General features: G+C 49.6%; 1 protein-coding gene across 2 annotated transcripts in view; it reads right to left on the bottom strand.

Annotated features, from left to right (window-relative positions):
* CPXM2 (carboxypeptidase X, M14 family member 2) overlaps positions 1–25,516 on the bottom strand; it is a gene marked incomplete at its 5' end in the record, with an annotated part of 122,752 nt that overhangs the window by 16,819 nt on the left and 80,417 nt on the right. For both annotated transcript variants that reach the window (XM_082721649.1, XM_082721650.1), the window contains 6 exons: positions 2,035–2,214; positions 3,204–3,400; positions 4,569–4,692; positions 10,778–10,866; positions 21,374–21,524; positions 22,488–22,572. In XM_082721649.1, coding sequence (XP_082577775.1) covers positions 2,035–2,214; positions 3,204–3,400; positions 4,569–4,692; positions 10,778–10,866; positions 21,374–21,524; positions 22,488–22,572 — 826 coding nt within the window. The remainder of the gene's footprint in view (positions 1–2,034; positions 2,215–3,203; positions 3,401–4,568; positions 4,693–10,777; positions 10,867–21,373; positions 21,525–22,487; positions 22,573–25,516) is intronic.

A 25,516-nucleotide genomic window follows, 5' to 3' on the forward strand; every position in this document is an offset into this window, starting at 1 on the left:
TCAAGCCCCACATTGGGCTCTCTGCTCGGCAGGGAGCCTGCTTCCCCCTCTCTCTGCCTGCCTCTCTGCCTGCTTGTGGTCTTTGTCTGTCAAATAAATAAATAAAATCTTTAGAAAAAAAAAAAAAAAGAAAATGTTACAGGGAATATTCAGGAAAATATATTATTATCTACCTAGTGGTTGTAGACTTCTTATAGATCCCTATGTCAAGTTGTTGACTGCTTTTCAAGTCTTTATCTTTGCTGACTTCTTATCTAACATCACCACAACTGGAAAAAGTGTTGGTGGTAGAGGATCTGTGTAATTCCCCATGTGTTTCCCAAAGATGACAAGCTCAGAAAGCTAAGTTCTAGTCTTAAAGCAAAGACTGATATCCAAGGACTTTCTCTAAGCTGAAGAATTCCTTATTTCTCTTAGCCTCGGGGCCAAGAACGTTGGCTACCATATTCCAATTCTGGTCCAAGAGTTCCCAAATGATAACATCACTTGAATTCTCAGCCTTACCAGACGTCATCAGTACGTTTGTTTGAGAGAAAAGTGTGTATGGGGGTGGGGAGGATTGTATAGGATGGAACTGGGAAATGAGAGAGAATACAGAAAACTCAGAGGCCCTAAACCCTTTTTACCCCATAAGCTACCTATGGGTTCCCTAGCCACACCACAGACTCTGCCACTGTCTGTCTACATCACTTGACTGGTTGCTTCCGGAGGGCCTGGATAACAACATCCTATGCCTTCCTAAATGAGGCAACCATGCTGGCCTTCCTCCAGTAGGTGGTGCCTGCCCATGGGGTGGACTAGAGCCCCAGGGCAGAGCAGGAGAGCTGCCTTCTATCCATTCATCATTTCTCCCTTAGTTCCTCAGGGACAGAAGCTAGTTATTTTTATTTTTGTTTTCTTGAGCTTGCAATGTGCTTGCCTAAAATATAGCATTTTCCAGCTTTCAGGAAGCCACAGTGGGTTGAGAGCATGTTTTGATTAAATTCTTGCCAATGAGATTGAAGCCTAAGTATGATGGAGGAAATCAAGGAATGATTCTTAAAATTAACTGAATTGTCTAAGAGGAGGATCTTCTGTATTCTTTTTTCTTTTTTGCTGTTTCTTAACGCCATTTTTTGTTTTTTTGTATCTTAACTCTGGCTCCCCTCTTCCTTCACAGCCATGATAGCTGGAGCACCCACCGCCATCTTGGATTTAGATCTTGAGAGTGGAAGTCATACACTAACATGGTGGAAGCAGAAAGACAGATGAGTCTTTGATTCCTGATGTTCACAGGGCTTCTGTCTGGCCGGGCTTCTATCCTCTGCCTTTAGGGTCCTTCTATGTGAAAATAAATAAGTAAACAAACTTGTCCCTCATTAAGCTGCTGTCATTTTGGATTTTTCCATTGTTCCCACTGAATCTAACCCTAACTCATATAAGCAATCAAGGCAGCCCTCCTGAAGGACATATACAATCAGAGGTCAGGGGTAAAGAGATAGATGACAAAGGTAAGGGAAGAACATAGAAGGTATGCAAAATTTTGTGAAAATTCTTTCTCCCACAACACACTCTTTGGAAAAGAAGACTGGAATTTTGAAAGAAGCATTTCTGTCTCAATGCATTTCTTTTCTTTCCAAAGAAGCATGACGTGTAATGATCCATGAGGACTTACTGAAATAAAATTAAGGTCTCTCAAGCAATCAGTAAGGTCTAAGGACAATTTCATAGCAATTCCATAGCATGGCTGAAGCTGAGAGTAATATGGACAGTCATATGGCAGGGTTTTTGGCTTTTCTTTGTTGTTGTTGTTTTTAAAGCCTTGTGTGGTTGTAAAGAGACCTAATTCAATGATTTCTCTTTTATGAAGAATATCTGCAAATATCAACTTTAAAGGTAGTTATTATCTAGCACACTTCCCCGCTTTGGGAGAAAACATGAAAGGGAAAAAAAATGGTTTTGTCTTGTTCTTAAATGTCAGATCTTCCGCAAATACCAGCGGGTGTTAACTTTGGCCTTCCACTGCTCTGCAAATGATGGGGTATTTTTACTCACCGTGGCATTTTCAGACAGAAACCACTCTGGGATTGCAATATAGTGATTGGGAACTTTCCTTGGAATGTTCTGTCGGTCCTCTGCCTCCCAGAGCAGTGTGTTTAAGTCGGGGAAGTTGTTGTTGATGTCGATGCCATCGTGGGTCCAGCGCCCCAGGGACCAGCCACCCAGCTCCGAGCCCTGGGAGACAATTCCAAGCATGAAGGACCCACAGGCTTCCAGACTTCTCCCACACAAGATGTCCCTGTCTCCAGACCCACCATCCCCACGTGGGTGTGTCTCTAAGCATCACAGGTCCTCCGGCCCAAAGACAGCCCCCAAGAGAGAACAATGAAGCACCCTCTAGTACTACCACTTCTAGTAGGTGGGGGGTAATACTGCCAAATCACCCTAAGAAGGAAGGCAGAGCCTCACTGCAGCCACATGGCAATGTTCAAGAAGTATTACAACCCTTACCCCCAACCCTCTCACCCCCTTAGAACTTCTAGACTGGTCAGATAAAACCCTGAAGTAGGAATGAATCCAAGAGTCTAACACTGCAAAATCAACCACCACCGCGTTAACACAGTCTCCCGGCCGTGCCCACAAGTCTGGCTTGCAAACCCTTGACCAGTGGACCTTACAAATCAGGCACCAAAACTCCCTAACCAACTCAGTGCCCATAAACACAACCCCAATTCTGTATTATCAGGCATACATGTGACAGGTACCAAGTGCAGTCTTACACTTTATTCCCAGATAATACTAATAATAGTCCATCCACAATGTAACCTGCACAAAGTCTACGCCACTAGAACATGAAATGTAAACGATCTCTCAGAATAACAGAAACAGCTCTCCTCAGAGCACCGAGAGCACGACAGGCCACAGATGTACAGAGGATCTGCCTTGATGGTGCTTCCTCCAGGTTCAGCATTCTTTTTATTCTCTTCTACTGAATTATTCCCTCATGTTCACTTTTTCCAGGGTGTTGGCCTGTCTACCTCTCAGGTGCCCATGATTGCCAATTCCTGCTTTGCCCCTTTCGGGAACCCCAGGAGTTTCCCTGTCCCCGCGGAGAGACACTGAAAGGGAAGCCAGGACACGGAAGGGAAACTGACTCATGGCCCAGCGGGCTCTGTGGTGGGGACCTAGCGGCTGCCCCGGCCAACAGGGGGCGGCATCATTACCCCTTCGTAGGCCTTCTCGTAGCCATCGGGGTTGAGGGACGGGAGGATGTGAATCCGGGTCTCCTCCACCAGGCGGACGATGCGTGCGTTGCCAGCCAAGTACTCCTGGCACAGGAACTGCATGAGCAACAGCGTCAGCTCCCGGCCCAGCACCTCATTGCCGTGGGCCCCTGCGATGTAGTGGAACTCCGGCTCGCCTTTACTCGAGGACGGGAAAAAATACAGTCCATATCGGCGCTTCTAGCAGAACAGCCCTTACCATTTAGGATTAAAAAGATCTCTGAGTAATAGCAACTTACAGTTTTACCCCATCTCGTCTTACAAATGGGCCCCCCAAGTTCTATCACTACATTTTTTAGAATTCCCCAATAGGTACGTAGGAAAATGTGTAGAAAACTCATAGATGATACCAGCCCCTGGGTAATCATGTTTATTCTTATTTAGCGAGAACGGAGAAAATGATACAGTGCGTAAGGTTGAAAATTCACAAATTAAACACAAGACAGGGCGATCATTTTTCTCTTTGGGGAGGTAATCGTTCTTCTCCAAAGAAGATTCTATTAAATCATAAAGGAGGTAGAGATGGATAAACAGAAGCAGAAAACAGACCAGCCGGGGACATCGGCACTGACGCAATTTTGTAAGGGGGCTGCCTTTGAGTTCCTCATTTCTTAGCTCACTTTCTCCAATGTGGGGGCTTATCAGAGCCCAGCATAGGCAGACAATACTTGTTCTCTCACTGGCAAAGCAACTACTTTTAAGGAAATGTAATTTTATCTGCAGATCCAGTCCTTATACTTCCGAAGGAACTCCTAAGAGGAACTCCTGAAATACTGATGAATTTAGAGCCAAATGAAGCAGGCAAACCTCAGACTTAAGTAGAGGGGAATTTCTAAAGAACTTGCAGATTTACCCAAAAGAAAACTGGAGAAGCCCCTCTGACCCAGAGAATCCAGGTTCCAGAGTGACTGAAGGAGAAATGCCTGAAGACAGGAAATGCTCAAAAGTGGAATTAAATTAAAATAAAAAATTAAGGGACCTCCCTCTAATTTAAGTCATTAATAACGTAAGTCCAGAATTTTCTTCTATAAAAGGATTCAGTCCTAACCACCTTTGGCCACTTTTTCCTTTGGTCAGTGTGACCGGCCTCAGAGCTGGAGAACAGAAAAGGAAGGTATGACTCCCTTAAATGAGTCAACAGCCTCTAAAACAGAACCCAAATTTGCAGACTCTTTGTGTGAGAGTGGCATGTGGACGGCTCCCAGCCTGTTTCGTGAATGTCCTCATGGAGGTGAGCCATCTCCTGGTCCTTTAAGAAGCAAACAGACATGGAGGGACAGGGGCGTCACAGTGGGGCAACCTCACCAACTTCATGCTCGCCAGGGTGATCTGTGATCTCCACGGCATACAGCTTCAGCCCCTGGTGGCTCTTGCCAATGTTGTAAATTCTGGTGATGTTGGGGCACATTTCGTTCACGGCCTTCATCAGCTGAAAAACAAAACAGAGTTAGGGCTCTGAGCAGTGGTGACTAGATGCTAAAGGAGCCGAGCTCCCCAGACCGCTACCTGCGGTTCCCCTCCCACAGCCTCCCTGCATGCCCTCACCCTCCCCAAACACCAGCGCCATCCCCTCTGCCTGGAATGTTCTCCTCAGGTTGTAACTCTCACCTCCCTTGGCTGTGGTCTCACCTTTGTACTGGGGTTTCTTGCTTTTTTTTTTTCTTTTTTTTTGTCTCCTCACTAGACTACAGATCCTTTAAAGGACACACTGAGCCTTCGATCCCTATAACCCTGCCTAAATAAACATTTATTACTGAATATCCATTTTTTTCTCATCATTTGGTGAGCATCTATGATGTGTCAGGCTGAGGGAAGGCATGGCTCCCGTCCTGCTGGAGCTCACAGAGCTGCAACAAACGGGAGTCACTGGATGGCCCAATCCACGGACGCTAAGTAACGGGTACAGGGAAGCCATGGTAACAGCAGGTCGCGTGGTGAAAAGGTGGAGAAAACAGGCTTTGATGACGAAGAAAAATTAGATGTGTGTCATTTCCTGAATTTTGCGTTTAAAGTAGAGCTTGCTAGACAGAGAGCCTCAGTCTGAGGGGGTGAGACAAGCTGCCAGAGGGGGCAAGGGGGGCACTGCTAGTCACAGGAGCACAGGCTGCCCTTGAGAGGAAGGGGCAGCTGACTACAAGGGCCGGTCATCCACAGCAGGGCCCAAGCAGAAACCCGCCATCACTGGGGAGACAGCATGCGAGGGAAACGTGGCTTCTGTACCCATCACCGAGGGGGACACGCACATGCTGCAGGGTTGAAGTGGGACCTCGTGCCTCGCACCACAACTTCCCAAGGGACACAGTGACAATGTCACTAATAATGTCAACAATCGCATTAGCCACACAGTCTATTTCTTCCCTGACTTTCTCTGTCATGACTGCCAGGTGACGTAGGTAAGGCAGAGTATTGCCCCCATTCTACAGATATGGAGACAGAGGCTCAGAGAACACACTGAGGGATTTACCCAGGGTCACCCAGCGGGTACCAGGTGCTTTGGACTCAGGGATCTTCTCTGACCCTGCAGGTGTGGCAAAGCAACGAACACCAGCCCATCTTGGCTGCCTGTTCCGTCAGCGGCACGCCATGACCATTCTGAAGATGGCCGCAGCGCACTCACCCTCTGCCTTGGGGTCCCGCATACTAGTCCCTACAAACTCCAGCCATCATCACCTCCCAGCATCAGCCTCACCAGAGGGCCCACTGCCTTGGCTGGGATCAATGACCAGTTCTATAGACACCATCGCTCGAGTCATCTTTAACTAGGCAATAAACACAACTGTCCTGCACACAGCCTGACTGTCCCTTGATACCCACCTCCCCCTTCCCCCAGTCAGCTGTCGGAGCAACACACCACCTGTGTTCTTCGAGATCAGGATGTTGACACTGGAGAACAAGCTCCGCCTTCTGTCGGATGCACACTTAGCCATGGAGACATCTCTCTGTATGGGACGGCCTCAGCCATGACACACAGTCCCCTCCTCATACCCCAGCCACCCTAGCATTTCCCTCCTGGCCACATTACCTCTTCGTGCTGTGGTGTCATGAGCACCTTTACACATGAGAATGACACAAGCATTTGAGGGGTCTCGGTTATGAAGGTTCTTTACAGTTCTCCCTGCACAGAGAGAGATCCTCTCTGAAATGCCAGGAAGGGTTTCCCCAGGGGCCACCAGCCCCATCAAAGACCTGGCTGGTGATCCACCTTGCTTATTCCTGAAAGGAGCCTAAGACATTTTACTGGAGTTGCGGTCTTGATGGTTAAAGTGACAGTAAAGACTAGAACTTCTTCCTGGCCTCAGAGCATGCATTCTCTGCCGGGGGTGGGGGGGCAACATCACCCCCTCAGAGGTGAGAACTGGTTGTCTGGGGCTAAAGGTCTCATACATCACAATGCTTTGTGGCCCTCCAAAGCTCAGCCCTACCCAATAAAATCTTACTCGTTAATATTTAATATAATGGGTTAAGAAATTATAAGAATGTATTAATTTATTAATAAATAATTAACAATTATTAATTAATTGTTGATATTTAATATAATGGGTTAAAAATGATAAGAATTAAGAAAGTGTCTAAAAAGCCTCCTGGGGGGACGGGGTGATAATGGAACCAGGTGAGAATGATCACCCAGAGAGCACCTGGGTTTGCAGGGTCTGAGCCCCATGGAGACTCTGATTCCCCATCCTGGAGACAGGAATACACTTTGCCAACCTCGTGTCTACTGAACCCTCGGTTCTGTTGCTTCCCTGCCCTTCTGCAGGAGAGAGAAACAGAGCCCTCTTCTCTAGCGATTCAGTTTCCAGTAATATACATCCTGCATAAAGGATGCTATGATGACAGGCATGACGGCCCTTGCTGTGGTGCTTCACCCTCTCCCCGGGAGCACAGAGCCCAGAGATGTCCCAGCGCTCCAGGGCAAGAAAGCAGCGGGGAAGAGCATACTCCAACCACTCCCTGGAACATTCTGCAGCAGCACGATCACAACTATGGAACAGCATAGAAAATGGCTCGTGATCCAATATTAACTGAAGAACGCAGGGCAAAATTAGCCCCATCCTCTCATCAAAACTGAATGAATTCTGCAAATGCCGAGACAAACCCTGGACCGGAATGAGGGAAAATACAAATGGATGATTCTTGAGGGTGGTGGGCTCAGGGAAGATGGACCTTAGATTTTGGGTTTTTGCATTTGCTGTTGGCACAATATTGTTTCTCCAATGAATTAAAAGGTTTTTAAAAAGGGTGGGGAGAAGAAAAAAAAAGTCCCCTTTTAGTCATCTGCTTGGGAAACAGGCACTGTATCTGGTCCCGTGGAAGAGGAGTCCCAGAGGGCGGGAGGGAGAATGGTGGTAGGAGGCACTCCCGGGGTGTGGAGGTGGGCTTATCCAGGTCCACCGGCGGGCTGCCCTGCCCTGCCCTGGCTTCTTGCCACCATCGACCACGCTCACGGGCAGGCTCAGCCACAGCCCCTGACCCACCTTCACTGACCTGGAAATCAGTGGCCCTCGCTGGCTGCCTTCAACCCACGTCTGCATCACAGCCCGCTTCGTGGCCAGCCAAGCTGGACTGGCCGAGCATTTCTCCCTGACGGCACACGCCCAACACCAAGGTGAAATCGTGAACCTTTTCCTCAAATCACTTATCTTCCTCCCTTTGCGGACAGTACCCCACCCTCCTCAGAAGCCTGCCAGACCCCTCCCTTTCTCCAAACTCATTCCAACAGGAGACCTAGGACTAGCCAGTCCTCCCCAGAGCTGCCTGTGTCTCATCCCTCTTCAGGCCTGCTGGCCCCTCTCTTGGGGACCATGTTCATCCCCACCAGTCTGCTCCCCACATGCCTTCCAGATGGATCCCCCCAAAACACTGCTCTGCCACATAAAATCCTCCTCTGGTTCTAAGATGCTCTACAAAAGCCTCTCCCAGCACTCAGGCAAGCCCCCTCTCCTGGCAGACTGATGCAGAAGCCTGCCGCTCGGCGCCTACCTCCAGCCCTCTGCTCTGGCTGCCTGGGGTGCCCTCCCTTCTGTCTCCGCCTGTCCAAGGCTGGCCAAAGGCCCCGGACCATAGCCGACCCCATCTGCAACCCAAGCCCTTCCCCACCAAGCCAACCGGGTCAGTCACTCCTTCTTCCTCTCCCCCAGCTGCCTCCCTGGCAGGACCTCCGATGTACATATGTGTCTAGTACACACTACAGAGCAACACAGCCTCTGCCTCCAGGGTCCCAAAGGAAGGAGATGTATATAGACAAAGAGGTGACACGGCATTAAGAAACAGGGACACTTGCCACGGAGGCAGGGGCATTCCTGGAGGGGCGGCCTCCCTCTGCCTGCGAGCAACACCAGTGTTGTGCAACCTACTCATTGCCCTCCCCTCCCCTCCCCTTCCCTGCGCCTTCAAAGTCAGCGCTCTAGAAATACTTCCTGCACATATCCTCAGCACTTCCCATGCAATATGTTTGTCTATTTTCTCTCTTCTCTTCCTGCTCCGCTGCTGTTTCTCTCTCTCTCTCTCTCTTTTTTTTTTTTTTTTTTTTGTTTGTTGGAAATGTCTCTCTCAATACTAGGATAAACTAACATTTTTTTTTTTCTGAAGTAGAAAGATTTCTATAGTAACCCAGCAGACTCCATACGGGGAATTGCTAAAAATGCTGGCTTCTTTTTCATCCCCAGGAGCCAGGAATCCAAATGGCGAATCAATTCCGGCTTGAACACCCTTCAGGACTGAGAGATGTTCCCCAGAGTGGTTTCCAGCTGAGGGCTGTGGAGCCCTGGGGTCACCCACCATCCATCACCCGCAGGAGCCTCACTGACCATTCCAAGCGTCCCCTTGGCTCTCCATGACCAGGTGATGGTCAGCACGGCTGCCCACGGGCACGAAGTACATTCCACTAGCTCTCCTCTTCTGGAAGGATCCTGATTTTCTACCTGGAGCAACTCTTTACAGATACTGGCTACCCAGAGTCTCGGTGCAGTAGCTCATTTTAAATGCATGTAGATTCATTGCTTCTGACATTAATTGCACCAGCGGAGTGGATATTTGCCTAGTTTCTGGGCTCGCAAAGAAACCCTGACACGTGCAGTGAGCAAAGCTGTGTTAACCCGCAAGTGCTCCGCGCCGTGGCAGGGTGGGCAGAGTCTTGCGAATGCCGGTGATTCACAGACCTCAGGGCCACACACAGTGTCCCAACTTCTGAAGAGCAAGACAGCAAGACCATATCTTTTGCGGGTCCCACCTCTAAATCTAGGCTGGCAGGCGTCTGGAAGCTCTGGGTGAGTGTCTCAAATTCAATGCCATTGAGACAGACTGGGTTTGTCGATTCCCTGGGGTGAGGCGGAGAGGCCTCTGGGCTCATTGCTCCGACCTCAGGACGGTGCGACTTGGACCGGGCGGCAGGCTCCTTCTCTCGGCACCCACCAGCCCTTGCTTTGAGCCTCGCTAATTTGCCATTGGTGAATCCCTGTTCTGTAAATGTATTCATGAGGATATGTCCCCGTTCTGTCTCTTCAAACAGATTCTCAGGTATCCCAGGATTTCTCATTCGTCAGCCTCCCTTGATCTTTCCTAGCACCATGCCGGGGGCAAAGGCCGGACAGGGTTCCAGAGGCAAAGCACTCAGCAAGGGCCCTGCCTGCTCTTTCATCTTGTCCTAATTAACGGCTGGTCCCTTCTCCCTTCTGGGCCCAGCATGCAAACACCGTCCACGGCTCGGAATTACTTGGTTTCTGGAACCAAATCTGGGGATAATCTCAGCTGGGATGGACTTTTGCTCTGAATGGCGCGAAGGCTCTGAGCTCCGTAAAGGTATGGGGCCGCAGCTCCGAAGACTGGCCGTACATTAGAAACAAGGAGACCTGTTAAATATTTAGACCACTGGGCCCTTGTCCTAAGGATTCTTTTTAAAAAGTGGCTTGAGGTGGGGTTCAAGCACAGGTGTTTTTCCAAATTTCCCCAGGTGATTCCGTGATAGAACCAAGACGGAGAATCAGAGAGTGAATAACTAGGGGGCAGAGCTCTAGCTTTCCTCAGTGACCAGGCTTCCCCATCAGTAAGGTCAGGAAACAGTCCCTGCCCTCCGGGGCCTGTGCGGAGGGCTGACCACATTGTTGCAGGTCAACTGCTAACACAGTAAATTAACGTGGGTCCTACGTGAAGGCTTCTGGCTGTTACTTATATCAGTGGTGTTCTAGATCCTTTTTCTTCTTTAACTCTGCCTATGACTAAGTGAATTATCACTCAAACACACAGTGAGTCTTAAGAACTATTATCAAATCAGAAAAGTCTGGGTCCAGATTCTGTTCCAACCACTTGCTGGAGAGGGAGACCTCGTCTGGTCACCGGAAGCCCTGTGAGGCCTTCTCAACGTAGAGACTACAAGCATTCAGGGTGGTTTCAGAGAACCAAAACAATCATTCGGATTCCTCTATCCCAAACACATCACCCTAATCTCTAGAGGGAAAACAAACAACACTGTTCTTCTGGGTACAGGTAATAACAGCCCTGAGAAATCCAGAACTTACCTGGCGCATTTCCTTGTGGCTGTGGTGCTTAAAATCCAGGTCGTCGGTGGTGGTCATTTCATTCCTTCGGTGATAATAGTTGTTTGGATCTGGGGACAGAAATACGGTTTGGAATTCACTCGGGTAATTCAGTGGCTTGCGGTGGCTCTGTTAGTTGCCTGATTCGCATGGAGACACGACCCAATCTCCAGCTTCTAACAAGGGCACAGAGGTGAGAGTCAATTTTCGAGAAACATCTTAGGACTCAGAATTAGCCAGTGGTGGAGATGGACCTGGAGCCAGAATGCCTGGTTCAAATCTCCACTCTTCTATGAAGTGCTGTGTGACCTTGGGTAAGTCCCTGCAGCAGTCTCTGCCTCAGTTTCTTCACCGGAAACAGGGAAGAAAGGTACTTCCCTCATTGGTTCATGGTTGGTATTAGCTGGAATGATCTATGTGCCGGGCAAACTGTTGGCCCTGAATGAATGAATGAATGAATGAGTGAACAAGTATCACAACGGTATACATACATAAACGGAAACTTCTGGAAGTATGGTGCTTACTACGAGTTACTCATCCAGCATTCAGTCCACTTTCATCCTTCCTAACAGAAACCCTGTGTGGTTTGGGAATCACCCCAGTGCTTCCAGGAGACAGACCTCGCATCCCAGCTCAGGAAGCCTGCAGGACTCACGTCAATCAAGCAGAGGCCAGCACAGCCTGGTGACTCTTCCTGGTCCAGATGGAAGGGGAGGACTTCGATGGCACTGAGGAGTGACTGAGAATCTCTCCCGAGTAGAGGACAGAGAGAACCCCGCCAGCATCAGGACCTACTTCCATTCACGGGACTTGTCGAATTCCCTTACTCACCAAACTTGGGGGGGCTGGGGTTTCTGTTGTTGGAGTCGGAGACCCCAACGGGCATGATCAGGCTCTGAAAACACTGATCACCTATGGTGACTGGGATTCGGGGGTCTAGGACGAGAGGTCTGCTCTTGACTTGATTCTCTTTCCCATATAAATTGACCTTTTCCTTTAATACATGTAAGTAAGCCCTGTTGTTTATATAATTACGAGAACAAAGGATGCTCAGGAGAAAGGACAGGCTGGGGAAGAGGAGGGAGTAGGAGGATAAAGGGGAGGAGCCCTCAGTGGATCTGGAGGTCTTTCCCTGGACCCGACCCGTACCCAGCCCCATGGCATCTCCATCTGGACAATGAAGCCAGAAATCCTTGCCCAAGAACATGCTGCTTTAGACACAGGGGGCTCTCCTCACCCAGGCATCCTGTAGGCAAGGCTGGAGCCACAGCAGCTGTGGGTTTGGTTCAAGAGGCTCAAAGCGGGGGGGGGGTGTCCAGAGGCAGTGGCGGCATGCTGGTGGCTCAGCGATGAGCGTGTGCTCCAAGTGGTATCGGGAGCCGCGGGTCCCGATTTCTGCCACCAAAGGTACTCCTCAGACCAGCTGCCTGTGAGACCAGCCCAGACCTCCAGAATCCGAATCCACAGCAAAAACAATCTCTACTGAGTCCCCAGGCTGGGAGTCCAAGGGGCACCATGTTAAAGTGCTGAGCACGCTGCAGCAGGAGCGAAGCCCAGGATACACCCTGCACGCCGGCGCCACCAACCGGGCTCCGGGCTGTGGCCGCCACAGCCGACCTTGCCAGGGTTCGCCCATTCTCACCTTGAGAACCGAGGCCCCTGTAATGAGCTCAAAATCACACAGACACCCAGATGCCAAAACCCAGATTTTAACATCCGCAAAAGTATCACCTGCCAATAATGCCATGGGAGACAAGGACTGGGCCTGAAGGGAGTGAGTGTGAGGCAGAGGCTGCCCCTCGGCCCAGGAAAGAGCGGAAGCCGGTCAGGGGTCAGGTTTCGCACAGGCCCCCCAGCAGCTTTCTAGCACTTTCCTTCTGGGGGAGTGTGAGCTGACCACACGCAAGCCGCAGTTCCCTGGGTTTCCAAACCTGTATGTTTCAAAGCAAAGCAAAGCATAGTTTTCCCATTAATTTATACTTCATTTACCCATATGATGTTTTCTAAGAGCTACGCAACACTCCCCAAGCCCCAGCAGCCTCTTTCCAAAACTCTTTAAAGCCCCTTTGTCTTCAAACACAAGTTATACCTTCAAGGTTCTCCAAAAGGATTGAAGTAGAACTCAGAATTTTAAGAACAAAGGAGGTCCACGTTTGGCAACGTTTCCGCCTTCCTTAAGACTAGTCAGTTTGCCTCAGGACAAGGGTACAAGTTCCGGAGCGGTCTTGAAACCACGGATCAATTCTCCTCCCAACTTCCCATTGTCCCACATTTTGAGCAAGTAGTTGTTTGTCAATGGATTCTGATTGGATAAAGTTTTACTGAGAACCTATTAAAAGCTCAGTACTAGCGGTGAAGAGAATAGGTAAAGCGAGGACTAAGACCCAAGTCTGGCCCTCTTGGGGTCCCAAGTCTGCAGTTCCAGCCAGTTAGTCAAACTACTGGCACCTTCTTCTTTCTGTGGGCAAAAGATCCCCCTTTCCTGTGGGGAATCCATTCCAGATGTTTCGATAAAATTGCCGTGCCCAGCATGCACCATTTTGCACCGTTGTGACCAGGGTCCAGCCATAAAACACGTGTCCTCTGTCCACTGTCGTTGGCTCAGAGGTGATCCCAAGATCCTAGGAGCCAAGCTGGGAAGGAATCAGAAGACTTTCCTCCCAGAGCTGTAGGGGGAGAGTCTCCTGTTGGAGCTCCTTGGACGGTGGGATGAATCTGGAGTATTGATCTTTCTGTCCATGAGACAGACACGAGGGGAGCCCTGACCCCCTGGGAGGATCTCGACACAGGCGACCTATTCTTGCCTGAAGCCAGAGTCAGAGTCCAAGCCACCCCGGGAATTTTCATGTAAGTGAACCCAAATCCCTCCCCCCGTAAGCTAATCAGAGTAGGGCTGCTGGCATTGGAAACCTAAGTCCTGATTCAGTCTGTGAGGCCTTTATCCTCACAGATGGAGCTTGGGAGAATCAGTCTCCTACTTCCCTTTGAGTGTGGTTTCACACGTCATATGGGCTGAACACCAGCTCATTCCTTCTGGAACACCTTAGCAATGTGGACGAACTCCCAACAGGGTGTGTGAAGCCTAAAACCATCCCCCTGACTTTTCTTCTCTTATTCAGCTACTTAAAGTCCTGCTCACCCCGAACTTGCCTACAGATTATGCCTTTTGGGGGTTGAATAATGCCCCCCCAAAAGATACATTGGAGTGCTAACCCATAGCCCTACCAGATGGGGCCTTATTTGGAGAGAGGGTTTTACAGAGGTCAGCAAGTTAAAATGGGGTGATTCAAGTGGGCCCTGACCCATTTGCCTGGTGTCTCTAGCAAGGGGGGTGCAGACACAGGGGTAGGCACGTGGGGAGAAGGTTCTGTGGGACTGAGGGCACAGATGGAGTGAGGCGTCTACAAGATAGGGAACCCAAAGACTGCTAGATGACTCCCCAGAAGCTGGCGTAGGGACGGCGGCAGGTTCCCCCTCCCAGCCTCCGAAGGACCGGCCCTGCTGACGCCTTGATCTAGGTAGGACTTCTGGCCTCCAGGACCGAGACAGTAACTCTCTATTATTCCAAACCACCTAGGTCTGGGCAGTCTTTACGGCAGCCCGAGGAGACTGCTAATAGCCAGGACATTCCTACCTCCTCACCGCTGCGGACACCTGCTCTTCCCATCCCCCCACACACGCCAGCTCACTCCATGGGGCTCTTTTCATGACAACAGTGATAATTCCAGGCCAAAACGCATTCCTGGAAATCCAGGGTAGCGGGATCAAGGTTCTCAGACTGTTGTGCTTTGCTGTTTGCTTGCTTTGGGGACCTTGCCTGACAGGAGCGGGCGCTCAGTAGGGAGCGGAGAGGCTATCTTTAATATAAAGGAGAATCCCATGCAAGCTGGAATCGCTGGGCTCACGATGCCTCTGCCATTCCTCTCCAGGGCAGGAGATCCATAGAGGCAGAGACTAGAGGTCACAGGGATGGCGGAGGGGATCGGGAAGTGACGACTCGATGGGCCCTGGGTGGGTTTATGGGTCCACGAGGAAATTCAGAAACTGGACAGAGCTGGTGCTTGCAACACGTCGTGAGTATGCTAAATACCACTGACCCGTATCTTTAAAGTGGTTCAATGGACATTACATGAGAATCACCTTATTTAAAAAAAAAAAAAAAGGGCTGCCTGCCTCATAGCACTCTTTGAGGACGAGGAGGCCACCGGACGCTCATTGCCACAGCAGATCTTCCTGTACCTGCCTCAAGGCCAGCCTCGCCCCAAGGAAGTGCCCGCCACTGTGTCCCTGTGACCTCAGCCCCGACACCCCCTGCACATACGCCTGAGTGCAGACGGCCTGGGACCAAATGCAGCCCGAGAACCAACGAGCTGGCCCCTCGATGAAAACAAGTCACCTCCGCCCACAGCCCACCGGACTGTTCTTATGACAAGGTCATGCCAAGAGGAGCCAGGGGAGGGCCAGGAAGCCCCAGCAGAGCCCGTGTTGCTGGCGGGTCATTACCGTCCCTGGAGCCGTCAAACCCAGCACTGCAGGTGGTTCCGAAGGGGCAGCAGCACATCACTCGGGCTATTTTCCTTTCACCCCCATTTCCTATAATCTCCCCACACAAATGCTCTGCTGGGCTGCACACCGAAACCCGCAAGCCCTCTGCTCGCTCGGCTGACGCCACTTCTCCAGACAGTCCCGGGGCCAATGTGCAGCCTGAGTGACAGGAGGAACCCTCAGAAGAGACTTTTTCCAGAGTGCTGATGTTTCTACAGTTCCCCAGCAGTCAACATGGGGCACTTGCACCAAGAAGAGAAACCGAGGCTTATTGAAACTCAATAAGGGCACACTGCCCTCAGTCGCAGGGAGGACAGTGGCCATTAGCAAGGCTGGATCCCCCCGAAGTGAGCGGGCTTCCCTGGGGGTAAGGATGCCCGACACGCTTCCCTAGTTGCACTGCAAGAGCTCCTGGGCCAGCGAAGGCATCTGTCCTGTCTCCAAATCCCTGGGCCCTGCCTCAGAATAGGCACATCCTATGGGTTTGATGCAGGAATGCACGAGTGAGGAATGAGTGAAGGGGTGGATGGGTGGATAGACAGCCCGGTCAAGGGAGGCCTTCTGGTTTCTCGAAAAGTAGAGGTTTATCCCCATCAGCAGGTCCTAAGAGCAGCACACACAGAGGACAAAACTAAACCAGGACAAAAAGGAGACATCTTCTCTCTCAACTTCCCACCATCCATGGGGGCTGCTGACCTTACAAACATACCAAATGGTCTAAGCAAGGGCAGTAGAAGAAGAAAGGAGGGGAAAGTGGGAGAAATGACATTCGTTCCACACTGTGTGAGGGCACTCTGCAAATGGCTCTTGCTGTCTTCGGTGGGGGGAGGGGTCTGTGCATCAGGAACAGAAGAGCCGGTGAACAATGGCAGGGAAGGAGAGCAGCCTGCATGCCTTCCAGGGAGCAACAGAGTCCTTCTCGTGGAACTCATGGCTCTGCAAGAGCAGACTCCATCTAGCCGGGATGGGAGAAGAGCACAGAGTTCCTGGTCTCTATCTAAAAAAGAAACAGATGTTCAAAGCAAAGAATGGGCAGAACACATGAACAGACACTTCTCCAAAGAAGACATACAAATGGCTAACAGACACATGAAAAAATGTTCATCATCATTAGCCATCAGGGAAATTCAAATCAAAAGCACATTGAGATAGCACCTTATACCAGTTAGAATGGCAAAAACTGACAAGGCAAGAAACAAGTGTTAGAGAGGATGTGGAGAAAGGGGAACCCTCTTACACTGTTGGTGGGAATGCAAGCTGGAGCAGCCACTTTGGAAAACAGGGCAGAGATTCCTCAAACAGTTAAAAATAGAGCTACCCTACGACCCAGCAATTACACTAGGGTATTTACCCAGAGATACAGATGTAGTGAAAAGATGGGGAAAATACACCCCAATGTTCATAGCAGCAACATCCACAGTAGCCAAACTGTGGAAGGAGCTGAGATGCCCTTCAGCAGATGAACGGATAAAGAAGATGTGGTCCATATATACAATGGAATATTACTCAGCCAGCAGAAAGGATGAACACCCACCATTTGCACCAACATGGATGGGACTGGAGGAGATTATGTTGTAAAATAAGTGAAGCAGAGAAAGACAATTATCATATGGTTTCACTTATCTGTGGAGCATAAGGAAAAGCATGGAGGACATTAGAAGGAGGAAGGGAACAATGAAGGGGGGTACTCAGAGCGGGAGACGAACCATGAGAGACTATAGACTCCAGGAAACAAACTGAGGGTTTTGGAGCAGAGGGAGGTGAGCCCAGTGATGGGTATTAAGCAGGGCATGTGTTGCAAGGAGAACTGGGTGTTATACGCAAACAATGAATCATGGAACACTATATCAAAAACTAATGATGTACTGTGTGGTGATTAACAGAAATAAATAAATAGAAAAAAGAAAAAGAGAAAAGAAACAGGTGTGTCAATCCCACTCATTCCCCTCCCCCAACCCGGAAGCCCAAGGGGCAGGAAGTCAGAGGAACACGGAGCCGGACAGGAAGTGGGAAGCCGAGGAGAGGTCTAGGCCGAGAGGGCGCGGTCTGGGCAGCATGGCAGCAGTCCGCAGATCCCCTTTGCTGGGATGACCAGGAGCCTTAGGGACAGAAATGCTGACAGTCAGGTCTGTGTGGTTCCATGTTACATGCAGCAAAGCCCCATTTTTATCCCCAAACCTCAGCAGGGAGCCCTCACGTGGATCAGCATCTGAGGAGGCTGCTGCTCTCGAATCCAGGGGGGAGGGGGATGATGGCGTGAGCTGACCAGGAGCAGCACTGAGAGAAGGCCCGGGAAGCAGGAGGCAGAAGGCAACTCCCTGGCAAGGGCAGGAGACCCCTCCGGCTAGCCCCAGAAGAACCGGGGGGCAGGTGAGGCAGGGAGACTCAGGTCCTTCCATAGGTACACGGGGAGGGCTTGGGTCATCTCACCGGGATGCTTTAGGAAGGGGCAATGCAGGAGCGGAAGGACGTGGTCCCGGTTCCACAGGGAAGCTCATGTCTCCGCTTCAGACGTGAGAAAAGCGAGGCGTGGAGTTCTCCCACAAGCGGCACAAGACCACAGGTGCGGGGGTGATCGCAGGCCGTGAACCTGACCGCACCAGGAACGCATGCCCTTTCTGTCCACCCAGCTTCCCTGAACGGGACATGAATTCTTCTCTTCTTTCTTCTTCTTCTTCTTCTTCTTCTTCTTCTTCTTCTTCTTCTTCTTCTTCTTCTTTCTTCTTCTTCTTTCTTCTTCTTCTTCTTCTTCCTTCTTTCTTCTTCTTCTTCTTCCTTCTTTCTTCTTCTTCTTCTTCCTTCTTTCTTCTTCCTTCTTTCTTCTTCTTCTTCTTCCTTCTTTCTTCTTCTTCTTCTTCTTCTTCCTTCTTCCTTCTTCCTTCTTCCTTCTTCTTCTTCTTCTTCTTCTTCTTCTTCTTTTTTACTTTTAAATAATGAACAACCAAGAAGGTATTATGTTAAGTGAAATAAGTCAGACTGAGAAAGACAAGTACTATATGATTTCACTCCCATGTGGAATTTCGAAAAAACAAATGTATAAACAAGCAAATGAAAAGCAGAATCAGATCTGTAAGTACAGAGAACAAACTGGGGGTTGCCCGCGTGCAGGGACAGTGCGGGGACAGTGCGGGGACTGGGGGTGGGGCAAACGTGGACGAAGGGGAGCGGGAGGTCCAGGCTTACGATTATGGAATGACTAAGTCACGGGAATGAAAAGCACAGCACAGGGAAGACAGTGTCTGATCCTGTAACCACATTTACGGTGACAGACGGGAGCGACACTAGGGGTGAGCACAGCGTAATCACCATGCTGTATGCCTGAAACTCATGTAACATTGTGTATCAACTATGCTCCAATAGACAAATTGAGGGGGATAAAAAGAATAATAAAATAATTTTTGAATTAAAAAAATTTTAATTGTGGTCCGATACATGTCTGATTTACCATCCTAACTTTATGAGTACAGTTGACTAGTGTTAAGTATATCCACATTGTCGTGAGACAGATCTCTAGAACCTTCTCATCTTGCAAACTGAAACTGTAACCATAAACAACTCTCCATTTTCTTTTCCTTTTGAGCTTTAAAAATCCTATTAATAGACAATGGCATGCGGTAATTCGTTTTCCAGTTCAAACATTTCTGGACACATTACTCACAAAAGCTTGAAAAGACTCAGCACCTTCCTCTGCCCTGACCGGAGAGTTCTCAGGAAGATGGGAGGCACGGAACAAAGAGAGCAGAAGCAAAGGTAAATGAATTTTTCATAAACAAGAGTTCCCGGAAAAACAGACTCTGGGAGATTGCATTTAGACCACAAGGTCACCTTAGGATTGAGCGGCTGAGTTGGCTGGGTCATCTCTGTCTTTGGCCTCATTACCTCCCACAAAGGGCCTGTGCCCTCAGCAGGGCGATGAGCAAGGTTCACTTACCCACATGGACGTGGGGGCCCCTGGGCTGCCCCAGTCCCTCAGATGTGACTGCCACCAGGAGGCACGGACAAAGGCCAGCTCCCCTCTAGGCAGACTGCTATGTAACTTCTAGAAGAGAGATGGCCCTAAATGTTTGGTGTTGGAAATAAAGCCAGTCCAAGTCTGTCCTTGCCACCCACCTAGAATTAATGCTGTAACTCTGCCTTTGTGTTTAATTACCCCCAAGGACCTATCTTCAAACACACACACACACAACCAAGAATAACTTCACAGGGAAATATTTGTTTCATGAGACTCTGTCACAGGCTGCCCTTTGCCCTTTACCAACAATGGATGAGTTCCTGCTGCAGAGAGAAACCACAGCGCTGCTCTTTCAAGCAAGCAGACGGAGGCTGTGATGAGCGATACAGGAATCCAGGCCTCCTGGCCTGGCACAAAGCGGGCCTCTCAGACACCCGCCTGTGTCTCAGTCTGCAGATTCTCCACGTCTGGAAAGCCCAGCGGGCCCTGGGTGGCAGCAGGTGGGACCTGAGTGACCACTGCAGGACCAACCAGCCACAAAAGGAGGCCCGGGTCCTAGATCAGGCTGGCTTACAACAGCCTCTCAGGCTCGGCCTTGAAACACACATGTCCTTTGCACCAGCGACCCTATTTATCATAATCTCACGTAAGTACTCATCCTGTGCTTGAATAATCCTACAATTCACACAGTAATTATGGACTCACACGGCGACACGGAAACAAAGACGTTCCTCGTGTGGTTCTTTATTGAACCAAAATATTGGAAACAACTGAACTTCCCACGGTAAGGCAATTACAAACAGGATTTTTGTCTATAGACTAGATAAATGCATCCACAAGACAGATGGTCTCTAATAGTTTTAATGACATTAAAAAAAAGTTTTGTAAGATAGTAAGTCCAAATATATAACAAAGAATCTGTCTTGTGTGAGTGTGAGTAGGTAGGCAGATAGACCCATCTTTCTCACCAATACAGAGTTTGCGTTCTAAAAATTCGTACTTGGCAAAGCAAGAACTTGGATATTATGGGATTGAGAGAAAAGCAATAAACGACATTAAACATGCTTTGAAAATCAATAAATATAAGTCCACAGTGGGGGAGGGGGGCTGAAGGGCTACAGAAATAGCTGTTGGCTATCTTGGCTCCTGAGAGCATCAGAGCCGATGATAACCCTCCCCAAGTCTGGGCAAACCCCAGAAGTAGCAAAGCCTCCCTCTCCCACTAGACGAGGGCAGTAAGGAAAACCATATAACCCGAAGTTGTGTTGCTTGTTCCCTAGGGACAGACCTCAGGTGCACAGGGATGGAGGAATTCCTATAGGCCTTAATGAAGAGGCTTAGGAATGTGCTAGGAGCTAGCTTCCTGCCCTGCAGATGGCGGGGGTCATCTACAGGCTCCATATGGGCACAAACTCCCAAGCTCTGAAAGGCTAGACCAAGGCAGCCATGAGCCAGGCCACATCAGCCTGTCCAGAGAAAATACCAGCAGGGCTCCAGAGGACACACCTGCGACTTCAAGTCCCCTTCTTCCTGGCACCCTGAGATCACACCCAGATAGCATCAAGTGAAAATAGGCCGCGGGAGATAAAGAGGCATTTACCCAAAGACACAGGCACCCAAGCAAAGCGACTTAGAGAGAGACTGTGTACATGGTCACATTTAAAATTAATTTTGGCTACCTCCTCTACTCCAAGTAGTGGGAGCACTCAGGGACAATTAAATATGCTATGAAAAATTTTCTCTAATTTTTTTTTCTTTGCTTGCTTCGGAGTGGTAGTGTTGAGTGAATTTTCAGCCATGAAACGTGCACCATTCCCGGCAGACACAAGCACAGCTGGCACATCACTTTGCTACTCCCCAAATAAGCATGGCGTTTCTGGGTGGGATGAGGGGAGATTTTTATTTATTTTCCTTCTGCTTAGCTAGGTTTTCAAAATATTCTGCAATAGACTTAGTATTTTTTTTTTTTAACATGAGAATAATATTGCTTGGTTTGTTTCCGGTCACCTTGGCTAGGCACCTGTTCTCCATCAGCAACCCCCCACCCCACCCCAGCAGCAAGTCGGGAAGGGCAGGCTCACCCGGCAGGGGGCAGCCGAGGACCTCCAGCCTCATACAGATGCTCCCGTTGTCGAACCAGGACTGCGGATTGACGCGGATGTAGCGGGCCACCATGGGGACGGGCAGCTCGTTGAGGACAGGGATCTCCTTCTCACTGTTTCCTTCAAATATCTACTATGCACAAGGGGGGGGGAAAGCCAAATCTCTTAGAGCTCGATTATCAAGGGACAAAAGGGAAATTCACTCATTCCATAAGGTTTCACTAAGGAACCCCCAGTGTTGGGGGCGCATTCGGGGTGGTGAAGAGAAATGGATCAGGCATGGACCCTGCCCTCAGGAAGCCCCCATCTTCTGGGGTAGTGGAGAGAGGAGGAGGAGGGAATATTTTGATAATCTGGGTGAAATCTACGAGTGTCCTGGGACGGCCACGGAGCTTTGGGATTTCCGAAGAAGGAAAGGACGAGGCAGACCTTCAGGGAGCAGGTGGCGTTTGAACTGGCCTTTATAGACCTGTGGGGTGGGGGATTCTAGAGAAAAGCAGAGGGAATGACTGGAGAAGCCCAGAGGTGGGCTTCAGAAAGAGCAGAGCAGCAGGCCCACACTTCTGGGATGCAGGAGGAATGTGTGCAGGGGGTAAGAGAGAAAGAAGGTTGAAACCGAAGGTGCCGTCAGATTAGGGAAGACTCCGGATGCCACAGGAGGATGGATGTGCTTGAGAACCTGAACCAGAGGCTGACGTGATCAGAACCGGCTAATCTGGAGCAAATCATGAAGTGGAAAGATGGATTATTAAAGAAAGCTGGAAAACTCTTGCAACCGAGCAGCTATGAGGGGCGCAGGCACACTGGCTGTGCTGCATGTCCCCCACATGACCTGTGGATTGTGGAAGAAGCTGCATCCCAGCAGCTCAGAATTTCACATGAGCGCTACATGGGCCACTTGGGCACTGAACTTCAGGGCACGGAAGCCGGGAGGCGGGGGGGGGGAGGTGGGCAAGGGATGAGCACATTATCCATCGTCGGTTTGAGTTGACACAGTATCAGCAGATACGGAGGGGGGCACACATCACCTCTCTTTGCAGAGACCTGTGCAGCCCCACACCAAGGGCATGGACAGAGGGAACATGAAACTCACCATGTCTCCAGATCCGTTCTTAACAGTGACCCACGTATGGCTGTCATTGCTCACCATGACCTTGAAAGAGGTCACCCAGTCACTCCTACGAGAAAATAAAACATCACTGGAACTACATATTTTAAAATATTCAGCTCTGGGGAGCCTGGGTGGGGCTGTCAGTTGAGGATCTGACTCTTGGTTTTGGGTCAGGTCAGGATCTTGGGGTCACGGGATCAAGCCACGCTCAGTGCAGAATCTGCTTAAGACTCTCTCTCTCCCACCCATCCTGTCCCCAGCCCCCACCTCAAAAATATAAATAAATAAATAAATCTTTACAATGTTCCCCTCTTCTACGCAGAGGTGCAGCAATAAGGAAGATCCAGTGGAACCCTGAACCACACGGGTCCGCGCATACATGTATTTTCTTTGATAAATACAGGCCAGTACTGTCAGCGTATTTTCTCTCCTTAAGATTTTCTCACATTTTCTTTTCTCTACTTACTTTGCTGTAAGAACACAGTACAGAATACACATGTAAAATGTGTATTCATGGACCGTTGTGCTAACAGTAAGGCTCCCTTCTGGCCAGCAGGAGGCTACTGGTAACTGTTTTTTTGGAGAGTCAAAAGTTAGACACAGATTTCCAACCGTATAGGGTGTCGGCACCCCTAACCCCTGCATTGTTCAAGGCTCAACAGTCGGCCCAGCAGGGGAAAACACTGGGTCACAGCCTGGCCCCACTGCTCAGTCTCCCCATGGCCCCGGCCACTTGACTGACCTATGTATGCCACTGCTGACTCACCATTAAGAGGAGGACCCTAAAAGCACCGAGCTCAGAAGATTAACGTGAGCCCTTGACGGTTCAATATTCCTAAACCCCTCGGACAGTGCATGGTCCCAAGCCAGCCCTGCATGCTGGTCACACAGAGACCCATGGACGTTGGTGTATTTCTTTCTCCTGAGCATCTACCTCTCATGCGGTAGAAGAGTTCCACGTGGAAAACTAACCTCGGTAAAAATTGCAAGTTGGTCTAGAAATTTCCTTGGGAAAATGATTTGGGAACATAACAAACTCGATGGCACCAACCACAAAAATAACAGCTTGACTGTCTGAGAGACACTGGGCTCCTCCTCGGCTGTCACAGCCGGGAAGACAATCCCCCCACCCCCGGCGATAAGCCAGTGCTCGCTGGGCCCAACGCCAGACCCGCCATCAAGTTCCACTGCACAGAAATCAGAGGTGACAACAGCCAGAGTGGGCTTCCCAGGGTGGGGGGTCAATCTGCTAGGCCACGCCCCAAAACCACCTTCATGCGGAAGACACATTTTTGTCCCTCAGACTCAGCTGTGTATAACATTAACTGGTAGCAAATATAGATTTTCTCAGAGCATCATTTTTTCTTTTTTAAATTTTTAAAACACTGGAACGAAACACCAATTCAGCAATCCTTAGAACATTCTGCCAGCTGAAGCACTTGGAGTCCTTTTCCTACTGTGACATTTCCTTGGATTCTGGATGCAGATCTACCCCATGCGGTTCTGGGTTTCTGAATCAGCACAGCCTAGTAAGTTTCACTTAGGAAGATGGGCTGCTTGTCTTCACGCGGGCTCATCTGACGGACTTGTGAAAATTCCTCCTAGGTGCTTCTACAGGTGCTTGGAAACAAACCCTCCCCTCGAGGCTTCTCCCTTCTCTCCTCCCCACCAGCTCTGTCTGAAGACCCGCCAGATGCTGGAAGCGGTGGAACAGCGGGCTCCCCGGGGGAGGGTGAAGACGGAGCCCATGCCTGCAGACCGACAGGCAGCAGGCATGTCTTATGCAAGGGACCCAGGCACAGTGCGTGTCCTCTGCACGGTGAATATGCTCACCCCAAATACCAACCTGGGTCCCACATTCAAATAATCTCTAAAGACCTTGCAAACGCAGTCCCTTTTGCAGTCTGTCTGTCTGTCTGCTGCTAACGCCCCAGAGTGATCTGGGAAGGCTGCCGAGGCGAGAGGCACGTCCCACCTATAGAGATGGAGGCAATGGCCTTGAGAAGCCTCTCCGTCAAGAAAAACACACACACAGTAAGAGAGGGGCAGGAAGGAAAAATAAAATAAGCAGTCCAAAGAAAGGGGGAGGAAAAAAACAACGAAGAAATGAAAACCAAATAATTTCTCAAACTTAAAACAAATGTGGGCAAATCTACTACTTAGGTTTGAAGGGCAAGTAATTTTTTATGTGGTTCTGACCTCCCCTCTGGACTGCAGACCCCTGCTCCTTGCTCTGCCTGCCTGACCTCTCACCACTTCTCGGGTCGCAGCAACATCTCAGATTTACCCCACCCCAGTGGATGGGTGCATGGCTCCTGCTCTGCAGTCTGACCTGGGCCAGGCCGAGCTCCTGCCTCAAAAGAACTACTAGCATCCCCCCAGGGAAACCAAAATCCAAGGGTCTTCTATGGTACCCCAATTTCCCCGCACCCCCCCATGCCTCCATCATCAAATTTTGTCAATGTCACCTCTCACATATTTCTGGAATCTACCCAACTCTCTCCATTTTCATAGCCCATTCTCTCTAGCCAGGACTGCAGCAGCTCCCTCTGATTGGTCTCCTGGCATTTAAGCTGCCTCCCAATCTATCCTGCAGGTAAACACTGGTTTTCTACTGAACTATTACCATGTCACCACCTGCCTGAAATACCACCCTTCTCTGGTAGTAAGACCAAAATCCTCATCACAGTATATAAGACTCTTGCTTATACCTTTTGTTTTCTGGGCTCTCTCTTTCCATTCCTGATAATGATTATACTTTCTTGCCTCAGGGCCTTTGCATATACTATTTTCATCTTCCCCCTCACCCTTACTGTCTGCCTCTAAATCATTCAGCCCTCAAACCTTATCAGATAAGGCAGGCTTAATTCTCCAATCTGGCCAATTTCTTATCTTATATGTTCCTTCCTTTCATAGTTTAATTCCACTTATAATTTTATACCCCTTTCTAGAATTATCTGATAGTGTGTTTATCTCCCACTGGAGTATAAACATCTCATAGTTGGAGGAAG

Source organism: Mustela nivalis (assembly GCF_964662115.1).
Source record: "Mustela nivalis genome assembly, chromosome: 2".
Lineage (NCBI taxonomy): Eukaryota > Metazoa > Chordata > Mammalia > Carnivora > Mustelidae > Mustela > Mustela nivalis.